This window comes from Xenia sp. Carnegie-2017, unplaced genomic scaffold (assembly GCF_021976095.1).
Source record: "Xenia sp. Carnegie-2017 unplaced genomic scaffold, XeniaSp_v1 HiC_scaffold_20, whole genome shotgun sequence".
Classification (NCBI taxonomy): Eukaryota; Metazoa; Cnidaria; class Anthozoa; order Malacalcyonacea; family Xeniidae; genus Xenia; species Xenia sp. Carnegie-2017.
The window spans coordinates 13785460-13807425 of NW_025813483.1; the positions used below are offsets into that span (position 1 = coordinate 13785460).

General features: G+C 35.6%; 4 protein-coding genes across 5 annotated transcripts; 2 read left to right on the top strand and 2 right to left on the bottom strand.

Moving 5' to 3' along the window:
* The first annotated feature begins 91 nt into the window (after positions 1-91).
* Positions 92-9372, top strand: LOC124441407 (tetratricopeptide repeat protein 7B-like). 2 transcript variants are annotated; one of them, XM_046991871.1, is made up of 23 exons: positions 92-516; positions 831-1369; positions 1466-1626; positions 1736-1901; positions 2479-2719; positions 2787-2865; positions 3305-3438; positions 3576-3642; positions 4426-4563; positions 4639-4722; positions 4969-5073; positions 5137-5251; positions 5781-5838; positions 5933-6005; positions 6586-6687; positions 7016-7074; positions 7157-7273; positions 7353-7459; positions 7541-7669; positions 7835-7932; positions 8022-8126; positions 8285-8376; positions 9103-9372. In XM_046991871.1, exons 2-23 carry the CDS (start codon positions 1249-1251, stop codon positions 9230-9232), a joined length of 2481 nt encoding a protein of 826 aa, XP_046847827.1. In that variant the 5' UTR covers positions 92-516; positions 831-1248; the 3' UTR covers positions 9233-9372. The 2 variants fall into 2 exon arrangements, with proteins under 2 accessions (XP_046847827.1, XP_046847828.1); XM_046991872.1 differs by lacking the exon at positions 92-516 and having other exon boundaries at positions 827-1369.
* A 576-nt stretch (positions 9373-9948) lies between these two features.
* Positions 9949-20470, top strand: LOC124441402 (leucine-rich repeat serine/threonine-protein kinase 2-like). The gene is made up of 14 exons (XM_046991867.1): positions 9949-10330; positions 10495-10811; positions 10906-11020; positions 11117-11480; positions 11564-12200; positions 12262-12454; positions 13003-13192; positions 13263-13480; positions 13896-14168; positions 14341-15283; positions 15927-16073; positions 16147-17765; positions 18133-18746; positions 18851-20470. Exons 2-14 carry the CDS (start codon positions 10533-10535, stop codon positions 20150-20152), a joined length of 6894 nt encoding a protein of 2297 aa, XP_046847823.1. The 5' UTR covers positions 9949-10330; positions 10495-10532; the 3' UTR covers positions 20153-20470.
* Positions 20321-21321, bottom strand: LOC124441417 (trichohyalin-like). The gene has a single exon (XM_046991885.1). The coding sequence runs from the start codon at positions 21238-21240 to the stop codon at positions 20407-20409; it is 834 nt and encodes a 277-aa protein (XP_046847841.1). The 5' UTR covers positions 21241-21321; the 3' UTR covers positions 20321-20406.
* LOC124441419 (gem-associated protein 6-like) lies at positions 21253-21912 on the bottom strand. Its single transcript, XM_046991887.1, has one exon. The coding sequence runs from the start codon at positions 21900-21902 to the stop codon at positions 21378-21380; it is 525 nt and encodes a 174-aa protein (XP_046847843.1). The 5' UTR covers positions 21903-21912; the 3' UTR covers positions 21253-21377.
* Positions 21913-21966: the final 54 nt, after the last annotated feature.

Consider the following 21966-nt stretch of genomic DNA (forward strand, 5'->3'; position numbering starts at 1 on the left):
GAGAGGTTTGAAACGTGAGGGGCAAAAGAAGGTCGCAGAATCGGATTGTTATTTGCCGAAGTTGTTTTTAACAGTTTTATCAGGAATCGTTCAATACACAAAATTTGTTTGATTTCCTTTGTAAAGTTTAATATAGTGCGTTCAGACTGAGTATCCTGGCACGGTGCTCAGGCACAGGCACCAGTATGAACACAACATTTTGATGGTGCCCGTGTATAAGTGCCCAGGTCTGGGCACCAGGAAAAGAGGTAGTATGGAAGTACGGTGCTCGGGAAAGGGCACCAATGTGAACGACGACACCTGAGTAACGTTACAGAGAGACACGTATTCAGCACATGGTTTCAAAACTTGTTTACAAAGAAAAACATGAAATTATAAATAGACAAAGCTAGTGGGTACTACGCAGTGTGAAGGGCATGCAGATTTTTGCCCGAACCAGGGTATCGTGCTCCAGCAATCAGTCTAAACGCGCCATAATTGATCAATCTAACATCAACTATAAAATGAAACTGGAACGTAAGTGAGACATGAAATACTGTTAAAAATCCATACTTTGTCAAATGTAAGTATTTGTTAAAGAGGATTTTTATACTTTTACACTTTGCAAAGCAAGAGATTAGGAAAAAAGTGGGGGGCAGTTGCCCCCCTTGACCCCCTTCTCTGAGACCCTGAAGGTGAAGTGAAACAGGTTGAATTACCTGATTTTTTTGCAAAATTTCCAGTAGATGCTTTAAGTTTCTACAACTAGTTTTTTTCCATCAGCAAACTAATTTATTAGTAATGTAAAATATACAGATATATATGTGTGTGTATTTCACTCATGGTTATAGACTCAATGCTATGCAGCCTATGCAGGCTATGCTGATTTTCTTGATAACTAAACAAAGATAAATGCTGGTATTGGTAAATAACGAGTTTACATCGAAAGATACTAAATCATGATCATCTTCCATAAAGAGCAAAAGAATAATTTTCTACAACATTTTACTGAATAACCAAACCCTCCACATCCAATTCACTGCATAAGAAGAATGAGTGGTAACCTTACAAAGGACATATTTAGTGAAGAGTCAAGGTGGTGGAATTTTGAACACATTCATTTTCTACAGTTTTCATACATGAAGTACAACGTCATTGACAAGTAAAGCAACATGGCGGCTAAACTAAAACAAAAGAACACTAATAACAGAGGCGTTTTTACAAAACAAAAAATTGAAATGATCACAATTTCATGTTGAGCAAGGTCGAATGGCGAAGAAAATTACTCGGGGAATAGAATTCGAGTTGGAGAAGGCTAGAAACGAGGAACGTTGGTCTGATATTCCTAAATTGTTAAGTGACTTAGATTCAAGCAAAATAAATGTACCTGGTGAGACACAAATATTTCAGCTATATTTGACGCGCTGACTTATACTCCAAATTTCATGTTATGTTATAATTTTAATTCTTGATTATTTTTTTCTAGATTCTTTTCGCAATTTAGTTGAGTGTGAATTTCAAATTGAAATTCATTTCAACAAACATAAGATAGGAAGTAGTATCGACGAAACGTTAAAGATTGACCTTTCTATGTTGCTGACAAAACTTAAGTCAATCATAAAACATACTGCTTCTAATGAAGACTTGGTATGTTTTTAAATGGTGATGGTATAATTATGCAACTTATTTAATTTTCATCTTGTTGCACGTCTTTGATTTACAATAGCATTTTCATGGTGAGAAAATTCTTTTATAGCAAAATGTTGCATTAGAGGCACAATTCCTTCGACTCAAGATAAAGTTCATGTTTCAAGAATATGAGGAAACCTTGAAGATTGTTGCCCTGATTGAAAAAGATCTGCCTGTTTCTGAAGGCTCTTTTCGAAGACTAAAAATAGCTGCTGAAATGTTTGCCATTAAAGGTTTGCAATAAGATGTTAGTTTGCATCATGTTTTCATTTGACACTTCATAAATTAAGATGTCGGTGGACTTATGATTTTCTTTCTGTAATCTTGGTTCATTCTCGTCAATATGTAAATGTTCTCATGTTCTTTCTTTTCATTGGCCAAATAAAGTATTAGTTAAAAAACTTAATAGAAGCTGAAAAGTACCAATAAAAAGTTGTAAACTTTTTTTGAATTGAAAATATATTTATAGGTAATAATGTATTCTGACTTATGTAGATTTGCCACTGTTGGTAATCAAATGTGTGTGTTCTCCAAGTTGTTTATTAAAGATTAATAAGCGCACATTTTTTTGTTTAAATTTACAGTCAAAACTAGAAGAAAAAGCAAGAGACTGTGTTCTTCATGTTACAATGTGTTATTCATGTTCTATTGTGTTGGTCCTGTTGTGTTGTTTATTTAGTTAGGTCTTTTTCATGTTTTAATGTTATTGATGTTGCAATATGTCGTTTCTCTTGTATTGTTTTTTTAATGTTTCGACTTGTTGCTCATGTTATAATGTGTTATTCATTATTACTATAAAATATTATTTAGGTATATGTCTTGAACAATATGATGATGCAATCAATCACGTTGTGACAGAGAACGACATCATCAACTGTTATGACAACGCTACTAATTCCTTCATCAATATGCTTGAAGCAAACAATCGCAAAAATTCTCTCACTAAAGTTCAAAGTCAATCAAATTTATTTTTTGAGGATCTCAATGCCTTTATGGGTCTGGCACTCCAGACTGCTTTTCATTGTTTTATACTTCTCACTGTTAAACAAGGGTGAGATCAGTTCTCGTGTTTTCATCATTTGTTGACTTCTTTCACCAGGTATATTTAATGCTTTTAGAAATACTGAGAAAGCCATTGAAAAACTGCGAAATTTTTTGAGAAATGTTGATGTATCGTCAAATGAAGAATTGAGAAAGGTTTGATTAAAATCAATTCACCTTTATTGAAGTTACAGCATGACATTATTGCTTGCTGTTTCTGTGTTTATCAGTCTTTATTAGAGATTTCCAAATTGTTCAACATCTCTGTAGGTTGTTGTGGTGTAAAAAAAATGTCAAACTTACGCAGCTATTCAAGATTCGACTGCCTCAGACGTGTGCCCGTGTGTTGTCGCCCTAATATGGGTGTTGATGTTTCTTAGAAACACTTGCCCAACGCATGTTTTCTAGACGTACCGCAAAACAGTTTCATAAAACCTCCAATGATTTTTTGATATTTCCTTGTTTTCGGTGTTTTTCAATATTTTGCTTGTATTATCGTATGTCGATATTTCTAAATTTGCGATATTTATCGACTGTATCGAAATACCGCAGCAGCAGCTATCTTCGGTGTTCACCGTAATGTCATCGTGTCTAGGTCTTACTACAACAGTTAATCGACATTATGATGAAAGGAAAAAGCGAAAAAAGCTACGTCACTCCTACTATTGGTCCCCAGTCTCCTAAGATATCTGCTCAAATTTCTCAATCAAACCTTCAATTAGATAAAGGGTGAGTATATTTTTGTCGTTTTGTTGCACGATCTGTATTCCCTGCTTTTATGATATAATCTCAAATTCCCGTTTAAAAGATGGTTGTAGTTGTTTTAATATTGTGATTGTTAACATTGTGTTTTCTGTTTCCTGTAGTCTGTGTTTTATTCCATGTAATTTGACAGAAGATGTTTTATTGTTGCTGCTGATAAAGGAAGCAATGGTAAGAAATAAAAATGAAACCTAGAAAGATAAATGACGGATTTTACTGCTTAGATTGCTGTAATTTTTGCCCAGTATTTCTCTGACTGCACTAACATCAACCATAGAGAGTGTATGTTATACTGTTTTCAACCATATAGAGGTGTATGTTATATTGTTATCAACCATATAGAGGTGTATGTTATATTGTTATCAACCATATAGAGGTGTATGTTAAATTGTTATCAACCATATAGAGGTGTATGTTATATTGTTATCAACCATATAGAGGTGTATGTTATACTGTTTTCAACCACAGAGAAGTGTGAATTAATATTGTTATCAACCATAGAGAGATGTATGTTACAAATTGTAATCAACTATTTTGAAGTGTATGTTATATACTGTAAACCATAACGAAATGTATGTTTTGACGTAACCATGGAGAAGTGTATTGATCGCCGTAGCTCCATTACTCGTAAATCGTACGACGCATGCGCAGTTGCTATCTCCTAAAGTATTGAGGTTACGGCGATGATCTTTAGGTCATTTGAAAGTGCTTGACGAGAGCTTTAAGATGGGCTAAAGATTGTCGCCGTACCTCAATACTTTAGGAGATACACTTTAAGCATGCGCGAATCTTACTGATTCTATCTCCTAATGTATTGGAGCTACGGCGATTATCAGTATTTTGTTATTAAATATAAAGAATTGTATGTTGTACTGTGATAATTTTTGATAATTGTACATTGTTACAATTTGACAATTGTACACGTGATGCTTTGAATAAGTCAAAATTGTTTAGGTTTTACAAAAGTCAACTACAAGTATTGCACCTAACGATAAGGAAGCAAGAAAACTGACAGTGAAAGAAGGAAATCATGTATATAATCAACTTGTGATTGCTTTGTCAAGAACTGCGCAATACCCGCTTCTTGTTGAGGTTAATAACTTTTAACTAGTATTTCTCATTGTGATTCTCATTTCACAATGTTGTTAAGTATTGTTTTGTTTTTAGTGTTTAGAACGAGCAATGAAGTTAGCTTTTCAGGAATCTCATCTTTGGCTACAGTTTGGTCTTGCTTTAGCTAATGCGCGCAAGGTAGCTTAGCTTGATCTCATCTTAAATATGTTGAAGCTTGATCTCATGTTGAAGTTTGATCCTATTTTTAAGTTTAATCTTATTTTGAAGTTGATCCCCTGTCGAGTCTTCATCTCTTTTTTGAATGTCGATCTCATTTGATCTCATGTTATATCTTGATCTCATAGAATCGACTGTTATTTGATTTAATTGAACTATAGTGAAAGAAATATAATTTATTTGCATTTGTTTTTTGATATCTTTCAGTTTGCAATGTCGGCGCTTGTCCTCAAACAGTGCCACGAACTTCGTCCTAAAGACCCACTTATTTTACTTCATGTTATAAAACTCTATATAAACCACCTTCATCAGGTACGTTATCATCGTTTTCCTATGTTGGCTTTGACTGTTTTCTTCACGGCTTTCTTCTCTTAGTACGACGATGGAATTGAAATGGCGAAAATCGTTGTTAATATGGATATAAAATCGACATTGATTGGGAAAGGTTTTGTTGCTCTTGGTATTTCTCTATGCTGTAAAGCATCTCAAGGTGATAAAGTTTACCGTAACTCCTTCTTGCATTGTGAGATCTCGTGTTTAAAAAACCTCTGCGTAGTTATGAATGTTGCTTTTGAGAGGGACTCACTAATCTTAATTATTATTTATACATATTTAATATCGGTAGCTCTTCGGCATATGTACTGTTTTTTTTTAAAAAACTACACAAAATAGCAGTATATTTAATACTTTATATTGATACTTATATTATAGCTAATTACTACATTATTCTGACTCAGAGATCTAATCAACAACTTCGTGCCAAATAATGCTCGCTGGTCTGGTTTCCTTACCTATCTCTTTGCAACTTGCAACTCATAATTATCAAGTAAAATCTTTCCCCAATCAAACTTAATCATAAATTTAACATCATTGACTCAGAATGAGTGTATCCAGGCCATTTCGTATCGTCTACATCAAACACCAACGCAGGATGTGATGTATTCTTCTAAACGAACAATTCCTTTGTATCATGATTATTTCCGTGAAGGAATTCAACCACTATTCTTCTTGTGTTGTAGTATCGACAAATAAGGAGAAACAGGAACTTCATGTTCAAGCGTTAAACGCTTTTGAGAAGTATGTATCAGATAATTTGTCCCCACAATCATCGCATACATAAATCTATACCTCATGTGAATCAAATATCCTCTATTTTATTAATATGTTTTAGAGCTTTAGCACACGATGCTTTTGATAAAGAGGCTTTGTTTCACCTTGCATTAACACAATCGCTTATAAGAAAGGTGAGAAAATGTAAAAATATTTTTCAATAAATATACTTCGATTTCGGTAGGAACTCAGATTTCGTCAAAAGAGCAGGTTTCTTTGAGAGTAGTAGACCGATACCAAGTATAGTCTTTCTATGTAAGTTTTTGAACATGATCATTATTCAGTCATGAAGATTAGAATGCTATTTTTCAAAAGTGACTGAATCTCAGTAAAAAAAATGAACAGTGCGACCACTTGATTTGGCAACATGGCGCTGAATAAGTCTTTAATTATGTTACTGCATGTTACGTACTTTCTACTGTTAGCCAGCTCGGTGTTCCTATTGGTAAGAAAATAAAATTGACTGGCTCCATTATGGTAATTAGCTATATTCCTCATAAGTTGTGCATCACACAAGGCTTCAACAAAAATGAATAAAGTGGACATACTGAATGCTCTCTGTACTTGTGACTGAACACAAAAATATTTCACTGCTCGACAGCCTGGCTACCCTAGTGAAACTAATATTTTTACAACTAGTTGTGTAGCTAGAGGTCGTGCTTGTCATGTTCGGTATTACTAACTATTTTTATGAATTTTTTATTTATTTTTCAGACGACGAAAGCTCTACGCAATGCATATGCAGCGTTAAAACTGGACTGTTGCTATTTGCCTTCACTCCAGTTGATTCCCCTGCTGCTTTCGGCGAGACACAAGGTGAACATTTAATACTCCTTTATAACTCTTGCATCCTATGATGATGCATTATGTCAAAATCATATCCCTTGAGACCCCAATTAATAAATGATGTCATTTATTTGGATTTCTTTTGCTCCCTTCTAATTTATAATTTACTTATTCACATCTCTTATTGTCCACGACACCACAAGTGTATATCCCTCTTATGTAATTTACGATAGTGCTCATTTGTATTGTTTGTACTTTCAGGTGATAAATGATATCACTTACTAATGTTCGTTTTATCCCCCATTGTACCCCTATGAAAAGTTTGTCCTGAACATTTGATGTAGTTTTTGTTCTTCAGTATAGAGAAGCTTTGGAAGCATGTGACACTGCTCTGTTGGAGTTTCCTGATGACTACACGTATGTATACAGCTACACATGTTCAACAATGTACATCAATGTAAACCAATGTACATCAATGTGCCACTTCATGGAATTGCAGCCTATTAACGATCAAGGTAAAGCTTGAAGAAGTTATGATTGGCGGTGATCATGCATTGATCACGTGCAAACGTTTGCTAGTCGCGTGGAAATCTCTTCACGAACTGGAAGTTGAAAGGTAAGCACGTTCCCAAAATCATAGTTTTGTAATAGGGCGTTGCCTGCTACTTACTACATGCGTTTTAAATGCGACTCAGGAATCCAGAGTGTAAAAAGAGAGGTTCTGGACTTCTTGAGAAGATTGTCTCCGACAAACGAAGCTTAAAGAACGTGCAATTGGCTGGTATTGGTGACGAACAAGATGGTTTGTTTTGTCATTTTTTTTTACTTTACTTTTTTCTCCGTTATGGCATGTAAGTGTTTTCTTCACAATTAACATTTGTAGATTCAATTTCTATTGCGGCGTCGACTCGTTTAGAAAGTACGCTATCTGAAGAAGCAGTTTCATTGTCTTTTTCACAACTTAGTGCTCCAGTTGCGTTAGCGATGCAAGCTCGTATATGGTTAATCATAGGTACGTGAATATTTCTTCAATAAATGCTGTTTATCTATTGCGTTGTATGATGTATGACGGACAAAATTGTTTTAAGAACAGTTTGTAAAAGGTTTTTACCAATTGAAAAGTCCATTTCCCACAACTAGGATCTTAGTGCTTAAAATCAAAAATTATTTTTCATAGCTGATGTTTTCATTGGTGTTGGGAAGTCCATAGAAGCTTTGGCTTGTGTAAAAGAAGCTAATCTCCTTATCCCACATTCGGCTGATATCATGTTTGTGGTAAAATATTTTTACTTCTTGAATCTGCCCTCTTCACTAACAACCGTAACCATAACAACCGTAACCGATATTTTAATCGTTTATCTCAGCGAGGACGTGTCAGTGAAATCCAGAAAAATCTTAACGAAGCTAGAACGTTTTACGAAAATGCTCTCGCTGTCAATCCTCAACATTCACAAGCTTTGCTACGATTGGTAGGTCTTGCTCTCAACATTTTTTTATCTCAAAACGGGTGTGTTATCTCTTACACTTTACACACATTGCTACACATCATCTTGCCTATATTACTCTAATCTACTTCACAATACCTCAAGGTCAAATTCTCCCTAATTGATATCTTGCAATGTGACAGGGAATCATCTATTTTGAAATGGAAAATTTCACTATGGCTGAAAAATGTGTACGTGATGCTATCAATATAGAGCCAACATTACATACATCTTGGTAGGTTAAATATTTATTTTTAAAGTTCGTATTAACTAAATCATTTTCTTGTTGTTGATGAGTTAAATTACTATACAACGAAATTTTTTGTTGTCACTTTTTCTTTTTAACATTGATGTTTGTATACATGCTTACCTACCTTTGTAACAGTTAGAGTTTTTCCAGATGATTTATATGAATTAGAGAATTAATAGTTTCCATATCTTAAAATCGTGGTTTATTTTTGTTGTTATGTTGCACACCTGCTTATGATTTATCTAAAATTTTTAAATGTTATGTGAAAATTGATCATCTTTGTTATAAAGTAAATTAGTTTATTATTGATAATAACAAATGCAAGCGACAAATCTGTTGATTAGAAAGCGATTGACAATAAGAATTCACATGTCACAAAAACGTCAATAGTTCCTGAAATAAGCATGCCAACATTGTTAAAAAGAAAATCAATTATAGTTTTATTCGTTCTTCTTTTCAGCACAATCAAAACTTTTGTTGCATTGGTACTTTAACCTAAGCGAAAGTAAAAATGTTCTTGAGTCAAAAGAAAGACACCCTAACTCCCTCACAATTTCCTTGATATTTTTTATGACATAAACGCTTGAATTTCATCATGTGATTGTTAGCCTCATCCATCATCCCATTAAAAACGAGTGAAATGGCGAAAATCACCTCAAAATAATATTCTTTCATGGCTTGCATGTATTTTCCTTTATTTTGTATTTGCAGGCATCATTTGGGAATGGTATTGCAAAAAAAACAACAATATGAAGAAGCAAGTGAGTGCTTCATGTCTGCTGTTGATCTCGAAGCAACTTCTCCAATTCTTCCGTTTACGATTCTTACAAGAACAATGTGAACGTTTAGGACCTTATGCCCACCAAAATATTTATAATAATTTCGTCATTCCTCTTCGTGCAATTGGAAGACTTAAATAAGAAGTGTGGTCTAGTGCATTCACTGTTTGGGTGCATGGAAAATATGAAGTAATAATTTCAACCATGTTATCTTCGTGAAATCCTGTCTCAGGCAAAATCCTCCCGCTTTCAAGCTCTGTCTGCATTTGAACTCACAGATTGTTGGAGTTAGCGCATTAAACGATGTTAAGTTATTTGACATTGGAATAATTTTATTGGTGATTACCTTTACGACAACGATCAACTGCCGTGTAAGAAAACGTCTTGATTTGCTTATTACCATCTACAATTACAATAGTACACAAAAATGTAAATTTGAGAATTCAAGGAGAAGTTCTCAAACACAGATACTGATAGGAACTCCGAAGTGTATTTGCGCACGTCTGTTTTATTCATGACTTGTTAATTGGTTTTTAAGCTCTTATTGTTCAAAAGCAAAAGGTCTTATTCCGAGAAACAATTTAATCGGAACGAAATCTTTTTGAATGGAACATGCCTTTAGATTTCTTGGTAAAGACTGATTATGTGAGGTTATTACAAATTATGTTATGTGGCAAGATACGTTTGTACTTCTGTTGTTTGTTTGTTTGTTTGCTGAGTTTTTACTGACAAAGTGAAAGTCAATCCTGGAAAAACAGCTATAATAAGATAGGAAAGATTTGTGTCAGGTCAAATAAAGCCATATGATAAAGTTCTTATTGGCCTCGCGGTTTTTACTTAGAAATTACCAAATTTCTTCTACTTCTCCGTAATGACATATGTTAAGTTGTGTTAAGTCTAAATATGTTTACATTTAAAACAATCTAGACATTTGACATTTCTTTCAAATTGTGAAAACGTTTTTTATTTTTAACATATTACCAATATTAGCCAATATTACCCACATACTACATCACATTTTACATACCTTCCTCTCACATGACTCGTTCGTGAATTTCCGACTTTCAGGGGCAAAGTCAATGGTAAACACAAAGGAAGTTTTGCCTAAAAATCAAAGCAGTGTCTTGGGAATATTGTGTTCTGATAATCACTGAGTTTGCGTGAGTTTTATTAGTGTATATTGTGATTTTAGGTGTCTTTAAGTCGACTGAAATTTATTTTGATTATTAAGCATTTTAAGTGTTATTTCTTAGAAGAGATACTTCCTTGAAGGTAAAGTACCTCATACCTTCCTTGAAGGTAAAGTATTTCAATGCATTTTCAGCCAGAACTTTACGTGCGTCGTTGAGAGGCGTTTTGATAATGTCGAAAAAGTTAGATAAAAGTCTGCATGATGCTTGTGCTAAAGGAAAATTACGCAAGGTGCGAGAAATTTTACAGAATAATACGGATATTACTAGCAAACTTGCTGAGAGAATTGGTTTCTCGGGCTATACTCCACTACATGAAGCGGCTTGTCAGGGTCATGCAGATATACTGCAACTTCTTCTGATCTATGGAGGTAATGTTGATGTAAAGGCTAATGGAAACTACACACCTCTACACATTTCAGCGTCGATGAACTTTGTCAAATGTATCGAGGTATAATTTGTATCGTTTTTACTGAGACATGTTATTTTAACGAATATGATACGCAAGCGCAATATTGTCTGCAATATTGTGTTGCTTATTTAAGGTTTTATTGAAGCACGGTGCGAACATAAGAGCTTTGGATGACTATGATAAAACGCCTTATCAAACTGCCATGCAACATAGTCGAAAGGAATCTGCCAAGTGCTTGAAAAGTGCAGGTAAGGACAAGTAGATGAGTCATCATGTAATGAATCATGTGACTACTGTATAATCATATACTTTTAGCAATCAATTTATAATATTCTGTTTGTTAGAGATTGTTAAAGCTGCAGGAAATGATTCACAGCAACTACAATGTCTTCTTGAGGAAACATTGATGAATGAAATTACACCAACATGTTTTGATAATGCATTGATCCAAGCTTGTCACTATGGCAACTTTGAAGCTGCATGCATGCTATTGACTGCCGGAGCTAAGAATATAATGGAAAGTTGTCGTATTTCAATTAGAAAAGGACATTATAAAATTGTTGCATTGCTTTTGATTTGTTATGCTGCATTGGAGCGTAACTTAGTGATGCTTCAGGCATTACTTGATAGAAATTTAGAAAGTGAGAAATGGTTTGAGCAGTTTGTCCAAGGCAATGTACCAATGTTGACTGTGATTGAAAGTGTAAGGTAAGATGGGAGAGAAAGACAAGTTATATCATGATCGATAAATGTTGAAAAATGTAGTTACAACTAGTTAAATTTCTCTTTAGGGAAAATTTGAAAAATCTTAAAGAATTCACAAGTGTTGCGATAAAACTCTCAGACCTGGAGAATGCTTTTTCAATTCTGAAAGTGTTGCTGTTGAATACATCATGTTCAAGGAAAGAGAAAAAAGTGAAGTGGAATAAATTAGCATTAACTTCATTTGACAAATCATGGTTGGATGCCATTAAAGACTGGGTACAAAATCTTAATCTCTCCCACAACAAAATTACTGCAATGCCTGAGGGAATGAGTGATTTGAAGTTTGTGGCCACTTTGAATTTGAGCAAGAACAAACTGAAGATAGCTCCATGTGAACTATTTTCAATGATTTGTTTAAGGGAATTGAATTTAGCAAGTAATTTGATTGCAGAGCTTCCAGATATAATTCAGTGGAGACCAACATTAAAGTCATTGAATATTAGTGACAACAACCTGAAATTGCTTCCAGATGGCATTGCTAAATCATGCCTTCAGACGTTAAATCTAAGCCGGAATAAATTCATTAGAGTGCCAGAAGTCCTATGCGAGATTATTACGTTAAAGAGTTTAGATCTGAGCGACAATCTGGATATTGGCTATTTACCAGAAAAAATGGGTAAATTATGTAATCTCACATACGTCGGTTTAAGAAATTTGGATCAGGTTAGTGAAGCATTAAATTTGTTATTTGTTTTTTTCTTCATTGTGTTTGGTTCTGTCTTAGATCACCGATCCTCCACAACCCATGAGGCAGAATGCAGAAGACTTGGTTATGGCTTTACGCCAGAGACTTCGAAATTGTGAACCGTATTATACAATGAAGTTGATGCTCGTGGGAAAAGGCTGCCAAGGCAAAACGACACTTGTTCATCGCCTTCGGGATGATTTTGAATTTAAAGAAAATGATCTCACTCAAGGTATGATAATATCATAAAAGCAGTAAAACTCCGCATGTGGTCACGTGGTACATGGTTATACATAAATAAATAACTACATCATGGCTAAGGTTAGGGTAATTATCCTTCATGTTAGGCTTGACGGACGTAACTCTTATGGAACAGAGCTTTATTTAGACGACTGAATAAACTCAATAGATACGACAAACAACTTGGAGGACTTGTAGAGAAACAGCCTTTAGGGGATAGCTATCGTGTTTTATATGCTTGTAGCTTGTCTAAGTAGGTCTGTAGATTGCAGGATTGTGGCTAGGACTGGTATTCGAGTTTTAGAATAAGGTTTATCACACTTATTATTTGCTTGTATTTAGTGTAAGTATTTGGTACAGGCTTTCATGCAGAAAGACATCGCTCGATATTTTAGTCGCCAATATTACTAATTCTAAGGAGATATAGTTAGGTGCGGTTTGTGGTCAAAAAAGATTTTTGTGGTCCTCTTTTGTCCTGTTTAGGTTGGCAGTCTTTATATTTTTTCTCAAGTAAAAATCTTTAGTTGTTATTTATTAAAGGTGTGGAGATATCAGATCTGATCATAAAACGTGGATCATTGTATCAAGCATACACTTTTAAAGTTTGGGATTTTGGTGGACAGGAAGACTACTATGCAACACATCAATGTTTTTTGTCGAGTATGTCACTGTATCTGTTGGTATGGCGTTTAGATGAAGGTGAAATTGGTGTTGCTGGCCTGACACCGTGGTTGGTGAAGCTATTGTTATCACATAAACAAGAATGTCCATGTCATTGTTAACGATTCTTTTGTGTTTAGGTTAGACAATATCGCTGCAAGAGCTCCTGAGAGTACCGTCATTGTTGTTGGCACTCACTTGGATCGCATCACCACCGAGGAGCATGGGGACGAGTATGTATCTCGTATGAAACGGCTGGTGTTTGACTTAACGAGGAAACCTCGATACATTGGAAAAATCAAAGTACCAGAAAATGGTATCTGTGCCGTGTCTTGTGTTGTTAATGGTTCTCGATCTGGTGCGAATTTATTTTATTTGTAATATTCTTTAATGTACTCTAACTTTGGGGGGCAGGGGGTATTTTTAGTGAAAAGCTTTCGAGTTTCATAACTAGCAGTAGCGAAGCAAACACGTCTTTTACTGCTGCATTGCAAGAAGTGAATAAAAGAAGTAAATAATAATTTTGCTGAAATATTTGTATTAGAGTAAAAGGTCGGGCTGGCTTCGCCTCTAAGAACTTAGACTTTCAACAGGCTAACGATAAGGAAGTCATTAATTGATACTTGATAGATATATGTTTGGAGAGAGGGACAGTAATAGGGAAAAAATTGCCTGGTTTTAGAACGTTGTAATTTTTGATACTTCTGTTTTACCTACAAATCATCTATATTTAACTTTATTAACTCGACCTTTGTTTACATAATATCTTATAGAAATTAGCAGTCTTCGCCTGCTTGTCTACGATACAGCTTCCAATATGAAAAAAGGCCGAGCACATGTGATGGGAGAACGTATTCCCACCAGTTTTATTTCTTTAATTCATCGCATTGAGAGGTTAAAGAGAGAAAAGGAGAGAAAGGACGAGCTACCTATTATTCGTAAGGAGGAATTTCATGCATTGGTTCTGGAAAATTCACAGCAGAATAAAGGAGATATTTATGAAATGAGGGACGTTCGAGATGCGACTGTATTCTTACGAGAAAAAGGTATTCAAGCTCTTTCACATCTTGTAATTTGGTGTTTATTGTTCTAATAGTAAATATCACGTGATTTTGTTTGCTATTTTAAGTATCACGCGATTTTTTAAGTATCACGTGATCAAATCATAAGTATGACAATATAAAATTCAATGCGTAAAAGTTTTGTTTTTATTTTTAGGTGTGATTCTGCACTTTGATGATCCTAACGAGGGTTTGAGTGATCTTTATTTTGTTGATCCCCGCTGGCTATGTTCACTGATGGCTCGCGTGATTACGATACGAGGAAACGCAGATCTAGTCGTCAATGGGATCTTAGAAATTGAGAAAACCAAAACTCTATTTAAAGGTAGATTACCATTTCATTTTCATGGGCAGTACATTCGACTTTTGATACGATTCCAAATCGTTTACCTCCTCGATGCTACAAGAATTCTCGTTCCGTCAAAGCTGCCGGAATTGCAGCCAGATGAAGTTACGAATCTAAAGTTAACTTATGCTCCCGTGAGAAGGATCTACAGAATTGATTATACGAAAATTCATGGTTTTTGGTCACGTTTTATGTCGCGTTTTCTATTTTACATGAAAGAAATGATCGCAATCGATGGACATGAAGATAACTGTTTTGCACATTTCTGTCGTTCCTGTCTGAGAGTGGACCCTGCTTGCTCTAGGACATTTACACCTTTCTTGTCTGACGATAAGTGGATGAACAAAAAGAAATCTGAAGGTTCAGAAGAAGTCATTAGCAAAACTACGGATTCACAGAATGAAGTTAATGTTGATGGAAGATCGCAAAAAGAATCGTTGAATAAAGAATCTTTTAATAAAGACCCTATGAAAAAACATCTTCCGAAAAATAGTAAACATTTGCTCTTGAAAAAGAGCCCAAAAAAATCAGCGGGTAAAATTAATCGTTTGAAAGATGCAGTTGTCCGAGAAACTTCACGTCCCATGATTATTTCGTCACCTCTGAAAGATCAAGTAACGACAGCTGGACAATCTAATTACCAAGCGCTGTTGCTTGATCCGTGCGTGAAAGTATTTAGCGAAGATGAATTGTTGAGTGAAACTGATGGAATTCTCTTCAATGATGTTAATACTGCCATTGATAAGTCACGCCGGTAAGATTGTCATTCGTTACCATGAAATATTTATGATCAACATGCTTGCTGATGATAATGTTTGACTTTGTTTTAACATATTAGCCTTTTTGGCTTATGGGGATTTTCAAAAGGGCTGTGAGATTAAAAATTTACACATTATGACTATCTTACTTACAACTTAAATTTAACTTTAATCAAACGTCCGAAAATTTACGAATACAATAGTATTAAACACAAATAAGATTAAGGTAGATGAGGAAAGATTGGTGCAAATTGACTTTAAGATATCGAATTTTGTATTTCTTGTTATATGTGGTTCCACAGTTTTATAGATCCACTACATCCAAAACTTCTTTAGGAATTTAAATTTTGGTTCTTATTATAAAGTTTTGTTGTAGAACTTCATAATTGTGATCACGAATGGTATTCACGGACTAAAAACTTTAAATAGTTTTTGAGATGCTAAGCCATTAACTACCTTACACATAAGTCTGGCTTTCCAGTGTTCTTTATTGTACGTTCTTTAAGTTTTGACTAATCTCAAGACTTTCGTGCCAATGCACATTGACAATGCTATGACATTTCTACCCATCCTAGAGACATATGCCCCATTGCAGACTAACCATGGTCATTTTTCTATCATTTCTCTCATCATTTTCAGGTCAGTTGGCGGTAAGAGGACGAATGAGGTAAAACGTGTAGAAAAGACTCTTCGAATTCCTTCTTTTGACGCAAGTGTGCAAGGAAACTCAACAGTGGAAACTCAAGCAACAGATGGTGAGACTCGTGGTGAAAAGAAAATTGAATGGTATTTTGTATTTTTGTCGAAGTTTATTCATTGATGTTATTCATTTGCTTGATTTCATGTGCATATTCTTTAGGGAAAATGAAGCAACAAGATGTCTTGATGAAATTGCGTCAGGTCTATGCATGTCGAATGATGTTTTGTTATCGACTGAAACTTCCGAGATTTCTACGACTTACTCCGATGATATCCCGACAATAAATGGAGAAAATAACGTTAAGAGGGTAGACGAATCTGTAAAAGACAAAATGACTTTAGAGGCTACTACGGAAAATATAGAGATCTTGAAAGATACTAATGTTTTTTCAAATGATGTTGTTGTTGATAATGGTAAAATCACTGAGGAAGATGATGATGAAAAGATAAATAGCGAAAAGAATAGAATAGAATCAGAAGAATATAGCTGTAGTTTTGTCTCATCTACCTCTAGTCTGTCCTCGCGGCGTGACAGCAAGGGTCCGTCGTCCATTGACACGAGTTATATAGAAACTCATGGGACTTTAACAATGGACGATATTTCTGTTGTTTATAATGACAACAACCGAGACAATAAGTTTAACGATACCGTAGATCGAAATCAAGGATTTCATGATATCATCAATTCCCATCCAGTTAGTCCAGATTGTGATGATGCTGAAATAAAAAGCAGAAGTACGACACCTTCGGTCAGAAGTGACGAACCGACTGATCTAGATTCTGACACATTTTCAATGTCAAGCGTGTCTACATCAAATTCCAACAAGCGTCGGGATACCCTAAATTTAAGAGGCGTTGAAGTGTTAATGGAACCAAACCAGTCCACTTGTGAGAACTCTTGTTTAAATGTTTGCAATAACACAATGTCTGACAATGAATGGGGTTTGAAGGCTAATGATAGATTAGAAAACGATGCTGTTATTGAAAACGAAGAAAAACCTCTGGAAATTGTGATTACATCGACACCATCACAAGGTGTCGAGTTTGATAATTGCGATGGAGCATCACTTAGCGTGGGCTCAAGAAGTCAAATTGAACGAGCTGAGAGAAATAAAACAAAAAAAGATCAAATTCCGAAAGAAGACCGCGTGCATTGCCAAAATAGCTGTGGCAACGCTGGGAAAGATAAAGACGGTGAATCAAGTTCTAAAAATTGCAAAGAACGTGAAATGAAGAAGTGTACTTTATGTAAGGAAAATGTACCTGTTGATGAACTTGTTACCATCTCTTTGGATGTTGCTAATTTAATTGAACGCAAATATTTACATTGTTGGGGTTCTGGGGTATGTCTTATTGATCCCTGTTGTGTCTTCCTTTATGTTGTTTATCGTCAACTGTCGGATTCTGTCGTTGTGGAAATTGCTGTTTCTCCGAATTCCGTTGGGCGACGTCTCTTGACGTTCGTTGTCGATCATTTGGATACTCTCATCAATGAATGGTACCCAGGTCTTTTGATGTCATTGGGTGTGCAGCCTACAGTCCAAAAACTTATCCCTTGTCGAAGCTGTGAAAAAGACAGTCGTTTGAAACCCCACATTTTCACGTTTGACGCCAGTGTCACACAGTACAGTATGGGTAATTTCTTGAAATGTCCAGAACATGAGGTCAGCTTTCAAGATATCGTTCCTGATATTGTATTTCATGATATCGATAGCAATTTATTGTTACAAGAGAACGAGTTGAACTACGAGAGATCAGAGGAAAACTTCATCGGAGGAGGTTGGGATTACCATAGATAACAGCGTTCTCTGATCACTTATTTATTGACGAGCTTTCCGCTTTCATAATCATGATCTTCAGTAGGTAAACTCTGAAGAAGTTAAAGGGATAATTTTACGTTGAGGCTGTCTCAAAACAACATAGAAAGCTGGCAGCATTAGAGTAAAACATCGCTGTAACATCTCTAATGGTTGAATGGCATTCTATACGACAGCCCAAAGCTTGTCAATAAAAAAACACTGATTTGGGGGCATCTGCAGTATCTATCTTTTTTAATATCATATATCGTTAATATGTATATTTAAAATCACATCAATCGTAATTAAGATATTGTAATTTGGATAACGGATCTTTATAACTCGTTTAGGCGGCTTTGGAAAGGTGTATTCTGGTAAGTGTCGTGGAAAGGAGGCCGCTATTAAAGAATACTGCGCACCATTTGGCGAAGATAATGCTGTAAAGAAATATTGTGATATTCGCAATGAAGTGAACATTCTTCGAAGAGTCGGTCAACATCCGTATCTTGTTAATCTTATTGGTATTTGTTTACGTCCCCTTCGTCTTGTCTTGGAATTAGCAAAACATGGATCGCTTGCTACCACCTTACTGGATCCTCAATTCTTGTTTGAAAGAGTCGTAATGCATCGAATGTTACGGCAGTTAGCTAACGCTTTGAGTTTCTTACATTCGCTGAAAGTCACATATCGGGATTTAAAACCTGACAATGTCTTAGTCATATCGTACAGCGAGTTGGATGATGTAAACATCAAATTGACGGATTTTGGGACCGCTGCTTTCCGATTTAATGAAGGATTGATGGATGCCACGGGCACTGCTGGCTTTCAGGCCCCCGAAATGCTTAAGGAGTTTAGCAAGCGGGATGGTTTTAACGAGAAAGTCGATATATTTTCTTTTGGAATGCTGGTGTTCGAATTTATCACCCGCAGACAACCATACTTTAACGCTCAATCTGAGGCCGAGGTTTGTCAATAACGAAGTTGAGTTTCTTGTTGTAAACTTATTGCATTTTGTTTCTATTTACTATTCAGTGATCTGTTTGTGATGCATATCACTCTACATTTTAGATCAGTAATATGGTAGTTGATGGAATGTTACCTTCATGGGATCACGTGTTACAGGCGAGGATGGGATTGGCTGGCCTTACGTCCTTAATGAAAATATGTCTTTCATATGAGCCAGATTCTCGTCCCAGTGCCTCTACAGTGGAAGAGCAAATGCTCTCAACGTCATTTCAACTATTCTTGGGCCTTATTGCATTACCAGAGAAGCAATCAGTACGTCATGTAGGCCTAGTGAAATCTGTTATGGATAAAATAATGGAATTGTGGGTAGTTGTTGATGACAAAGTCAAAACCATGGTGTTTATTTATAACTTACACAGTTTTACTTTAAAGAAAAAATTCACGATCAATAAGTTGAGTGGCGATGATCCAGTGCTGTGTTTGCAAGTCAACTGTATGCACGTGACATTAAACAATGTTTTGATTGGATTACGCGGTGACCGCAATGCTGTTGCTATTTATGACACAGCAACATATCGCCTTAAAGCTGCGATCAGATTGCAAGAACCTGTCTTCTCTCTTAGCTCAACTGATTCCCACATATATATGGGAATGGCCAGCGGTTTATGTTTGGTTACCACATTGACGAAAATTCTCCATTCTATTGAAGTGACTCGTTTAGAACCAGTAACGTGTGTCACAGTTGTAAAAAAAAAGGAACTGTGGTTGACTGCTGGAAAAGGTATACAAATATTTCACAGCAATGGAGACGCAAAAATACCTGTTTTTGACCTCAATTCGGTTCGATTTAGTTCATCGTCAGCTCCATTCTCTCAACTTCGTCTTTTCGATGAGGCGATTTGGAGCATATCGAAAGGAGACTCCATAGTTACGGCTTGGGATATCAATAATCGACAAAAATATCTCGAGATTGACTGCAAGTCGTTTTTTCCTTCATCAGATTATGACGCATTAGAATCTGTTGTGACGTGTGTTCTCGTTGTTCACGACACCTTGTGGATTGGAACTGGCAGGGGTAAGCTACTCATATGTGACGTAATGTCCGGTGAGCTAATCACGTGTTGGGATCTCTTTGATGATTACGTGCGTACATTAACATTGGTCCCAGGGCCTGGACCATGTGCCACGGAGAAATATTACGTGATCGTTTCCGGGAGGAAAGTTCAAGATCGAGCCTTGTCGCGCAAGTCAACTGGAAATTGTGTTTGTCTTCTAGACAAGGAGGTTATTAAACCGGCGCCTATGGAGGAAACATCACCAATAAGACGACCTGATCAGAGGACGCTTTTTGAGAAAAACTTCATCGCAGTCACTTTCACCTCCTATAAGAGTCTCTCCTGTTGACTATTTACACGGTAGTGTACTAATGTTTTTCGAAGCCCTGCCCGCAGATGTTTTAAAAAGAAGCGAGACCCAGTAAGAAAGTGACCTATATTTTAATGTGCGATAGGACGTATGTTGACAATTACGTGTGTATGTATTTTATCAATAATTTTTACTGATTTTAACCCATGTGATAATTTTTAATAATGAAATAACATAAATAATTTTATACAATTGAACACAATTGAAAATTAAAAATAGTTAACTATCGAAAGTCAAATATCCAATAGGAATTTTTGTAAGCCATTTCTTATCGTTTTAAAGATAGATATTTTGTAATGCTTCATACTATTCATTTTCGAAACTTCAGGAAAACTTTCTTCCCAAAGCTGCATGAAGATATGGTTAAGGAATTCATCATTATAAAACTCTTGCTGCTCTTGTCTTTGAAAATGTTCAAAGTCTTCTTCTTTTACTTGACATGCCAAATCTTCTTTTCTTATTACATGGACGTTCTTCTTGTTATCACATCTCTCCCTGTAAAACTGACATTGTCCTTCCATAGCGCTTAACCGTTCAGTCATTTCCTTTTGTGTATTTTTCATTTCTGCGTTCAATTTAACTTTTTGCTGAAGTTTTGTTTCTAAATCACGGACAACTTGATCGCTTTCTTCACTCAAGACATTATTCAAATGTCGCTCTTCTGCAAGTAAATGATGAAGATGTTTAACTTGTTGCTCATGTTCCAACGCGTTTTGCGTCAATTGCTCCTCTTGCGAGGCAATTTTGTCACTCATCATTTTAAGTTTGCCCTCGAGATGTACGAAATGGTTTTCTTTTTCCTCTAACTTTTCTTTCATCATTATCATGATATGTTCGATGAAATTTTCCGAAATCTCTTCTGTATCAATTGGCCTTCCAAGTCTTAATTCTTCTCGTAAGGATTCCGATTTTCTTCGTTCAATCTGCAGTAGATTTTTCAATTCCTTGTTTTGTTCACACAAAATTTTTAACTCGTTGTTGAGGTGTGAAACCTTCTCAACTTTGTCTGTGCTACAATCACATTCATATCCATTTTCTTTACTTTTAAATCCACTATATGATTCCATGTTGATGGCAACTCAAATGTCAAGAAATGTCACTTTGTGACATAGTTTAATTAGCAATTTGCGCGTGGTATAAAAATAATTTTAGTCCGCCTTTTGAAATCGCAACCAAGATTTGAAAACTTTAATAACCTGCCTCTTCATTCTATAGGCATGGAACACAACAGCTTTCTTATCCTCGCTAAAACTATTTCATTTGTTCCTTCACATGAGTTTTCATCATAAGGTGGCTCTATTACCAGGCTACCAACAACTCGGATGTTTTCTGTTTCTGCCGAATCAGCAAGAATTGGCACACGATTTTTCTCTAACCATTTGATTAATTTCTCTTTGCGTTTACGAAGTTCTTCGTCTGTATGATTTGCTTTTTTCTTGAATGCAAAATTCTTAACCCATGATGGTTCATTTCCGACTTTTCCGACTACGTAAATTTGCTTTACAGCTTTTTCCATTACAAACACTACCGATTTATTTTCTTCATGACTCCCTTTTAAGTCCTTAGCGATTACAATTGTGTAAGATACAGGATCAATCGTACAAATCCAACCAGATAATTCTTCTTTTTCTTCCAGTGTAATATGAACGAAGCAATTAATTAATTGGGCTAACATTTCTGGTGAAATTTGGCGAATGTTTTCTATCGTTTTCCTTTCGACGGTCGCCATAGTTGAAGTGGAAATGAATACCCCAAAACTTACTGCCCCCCCCCTGTATTTCATTTAAAGGTAC

Bases quoted from the DNA above. Each gene is read 5' to 3' on its own strand.
- LOC124441407 (XM_046991871.1), top strand. From the start codon at position 1,249: ATGGCGAAGAAAATTACTCGGGGAATAGAATTCGAGTTGGAGAAGGCT. The intron at 7,075-7,156 runs GTATGTATACAG...ATGGAATTGCAG, and splicing joins GAGTTTCCTGATGACTACAC to CCTATTAACGATCAAGGTAA. The intron at 7,933-8,021 runs GTAAAATATTTT...CGTTTATCTCAG, and splicing joins CGGCTGATATCATGTTTGTG to CGAGGACGTGTCAGTGAAAT.
- LOC124441417 (XM_046991885.1), bottom strand. From the start codon at position 21,240: ATGGAATCATATAGTGGATTTAAAAGTAAAGAAAATGGATATGAATGT.
- LOC124441402 (XM_046991867.1), top strand. From the start codon at position 10,533: ATGTCGAAAAAGTTAGATAAAAGTCTGCATGATGCTTGTGCTAAAGGA. The intron at 11,021-11,116 runs GTAAGGACAAGT...TCTGTTTGTTAG, and splicing joins CAAGTGCTTGAAAAGTGCAG to AGATTGTTAAAGCTGCAGGA. The intron at 15,284-15,926 runs GTAAGATTGTCA...CATCATTTTCAG, and splicing joins GCCATTGATAAGTCACGCCG to GTCAGTTGGCGGTAAGAGGA.
- LOC124441419 (XM_046991887.1), bottom strand. From the start codon at position 21,902: ATGGCGACCGTCGAAAGGAAAACGATAGAAAACATTCGCCAAATTTCA.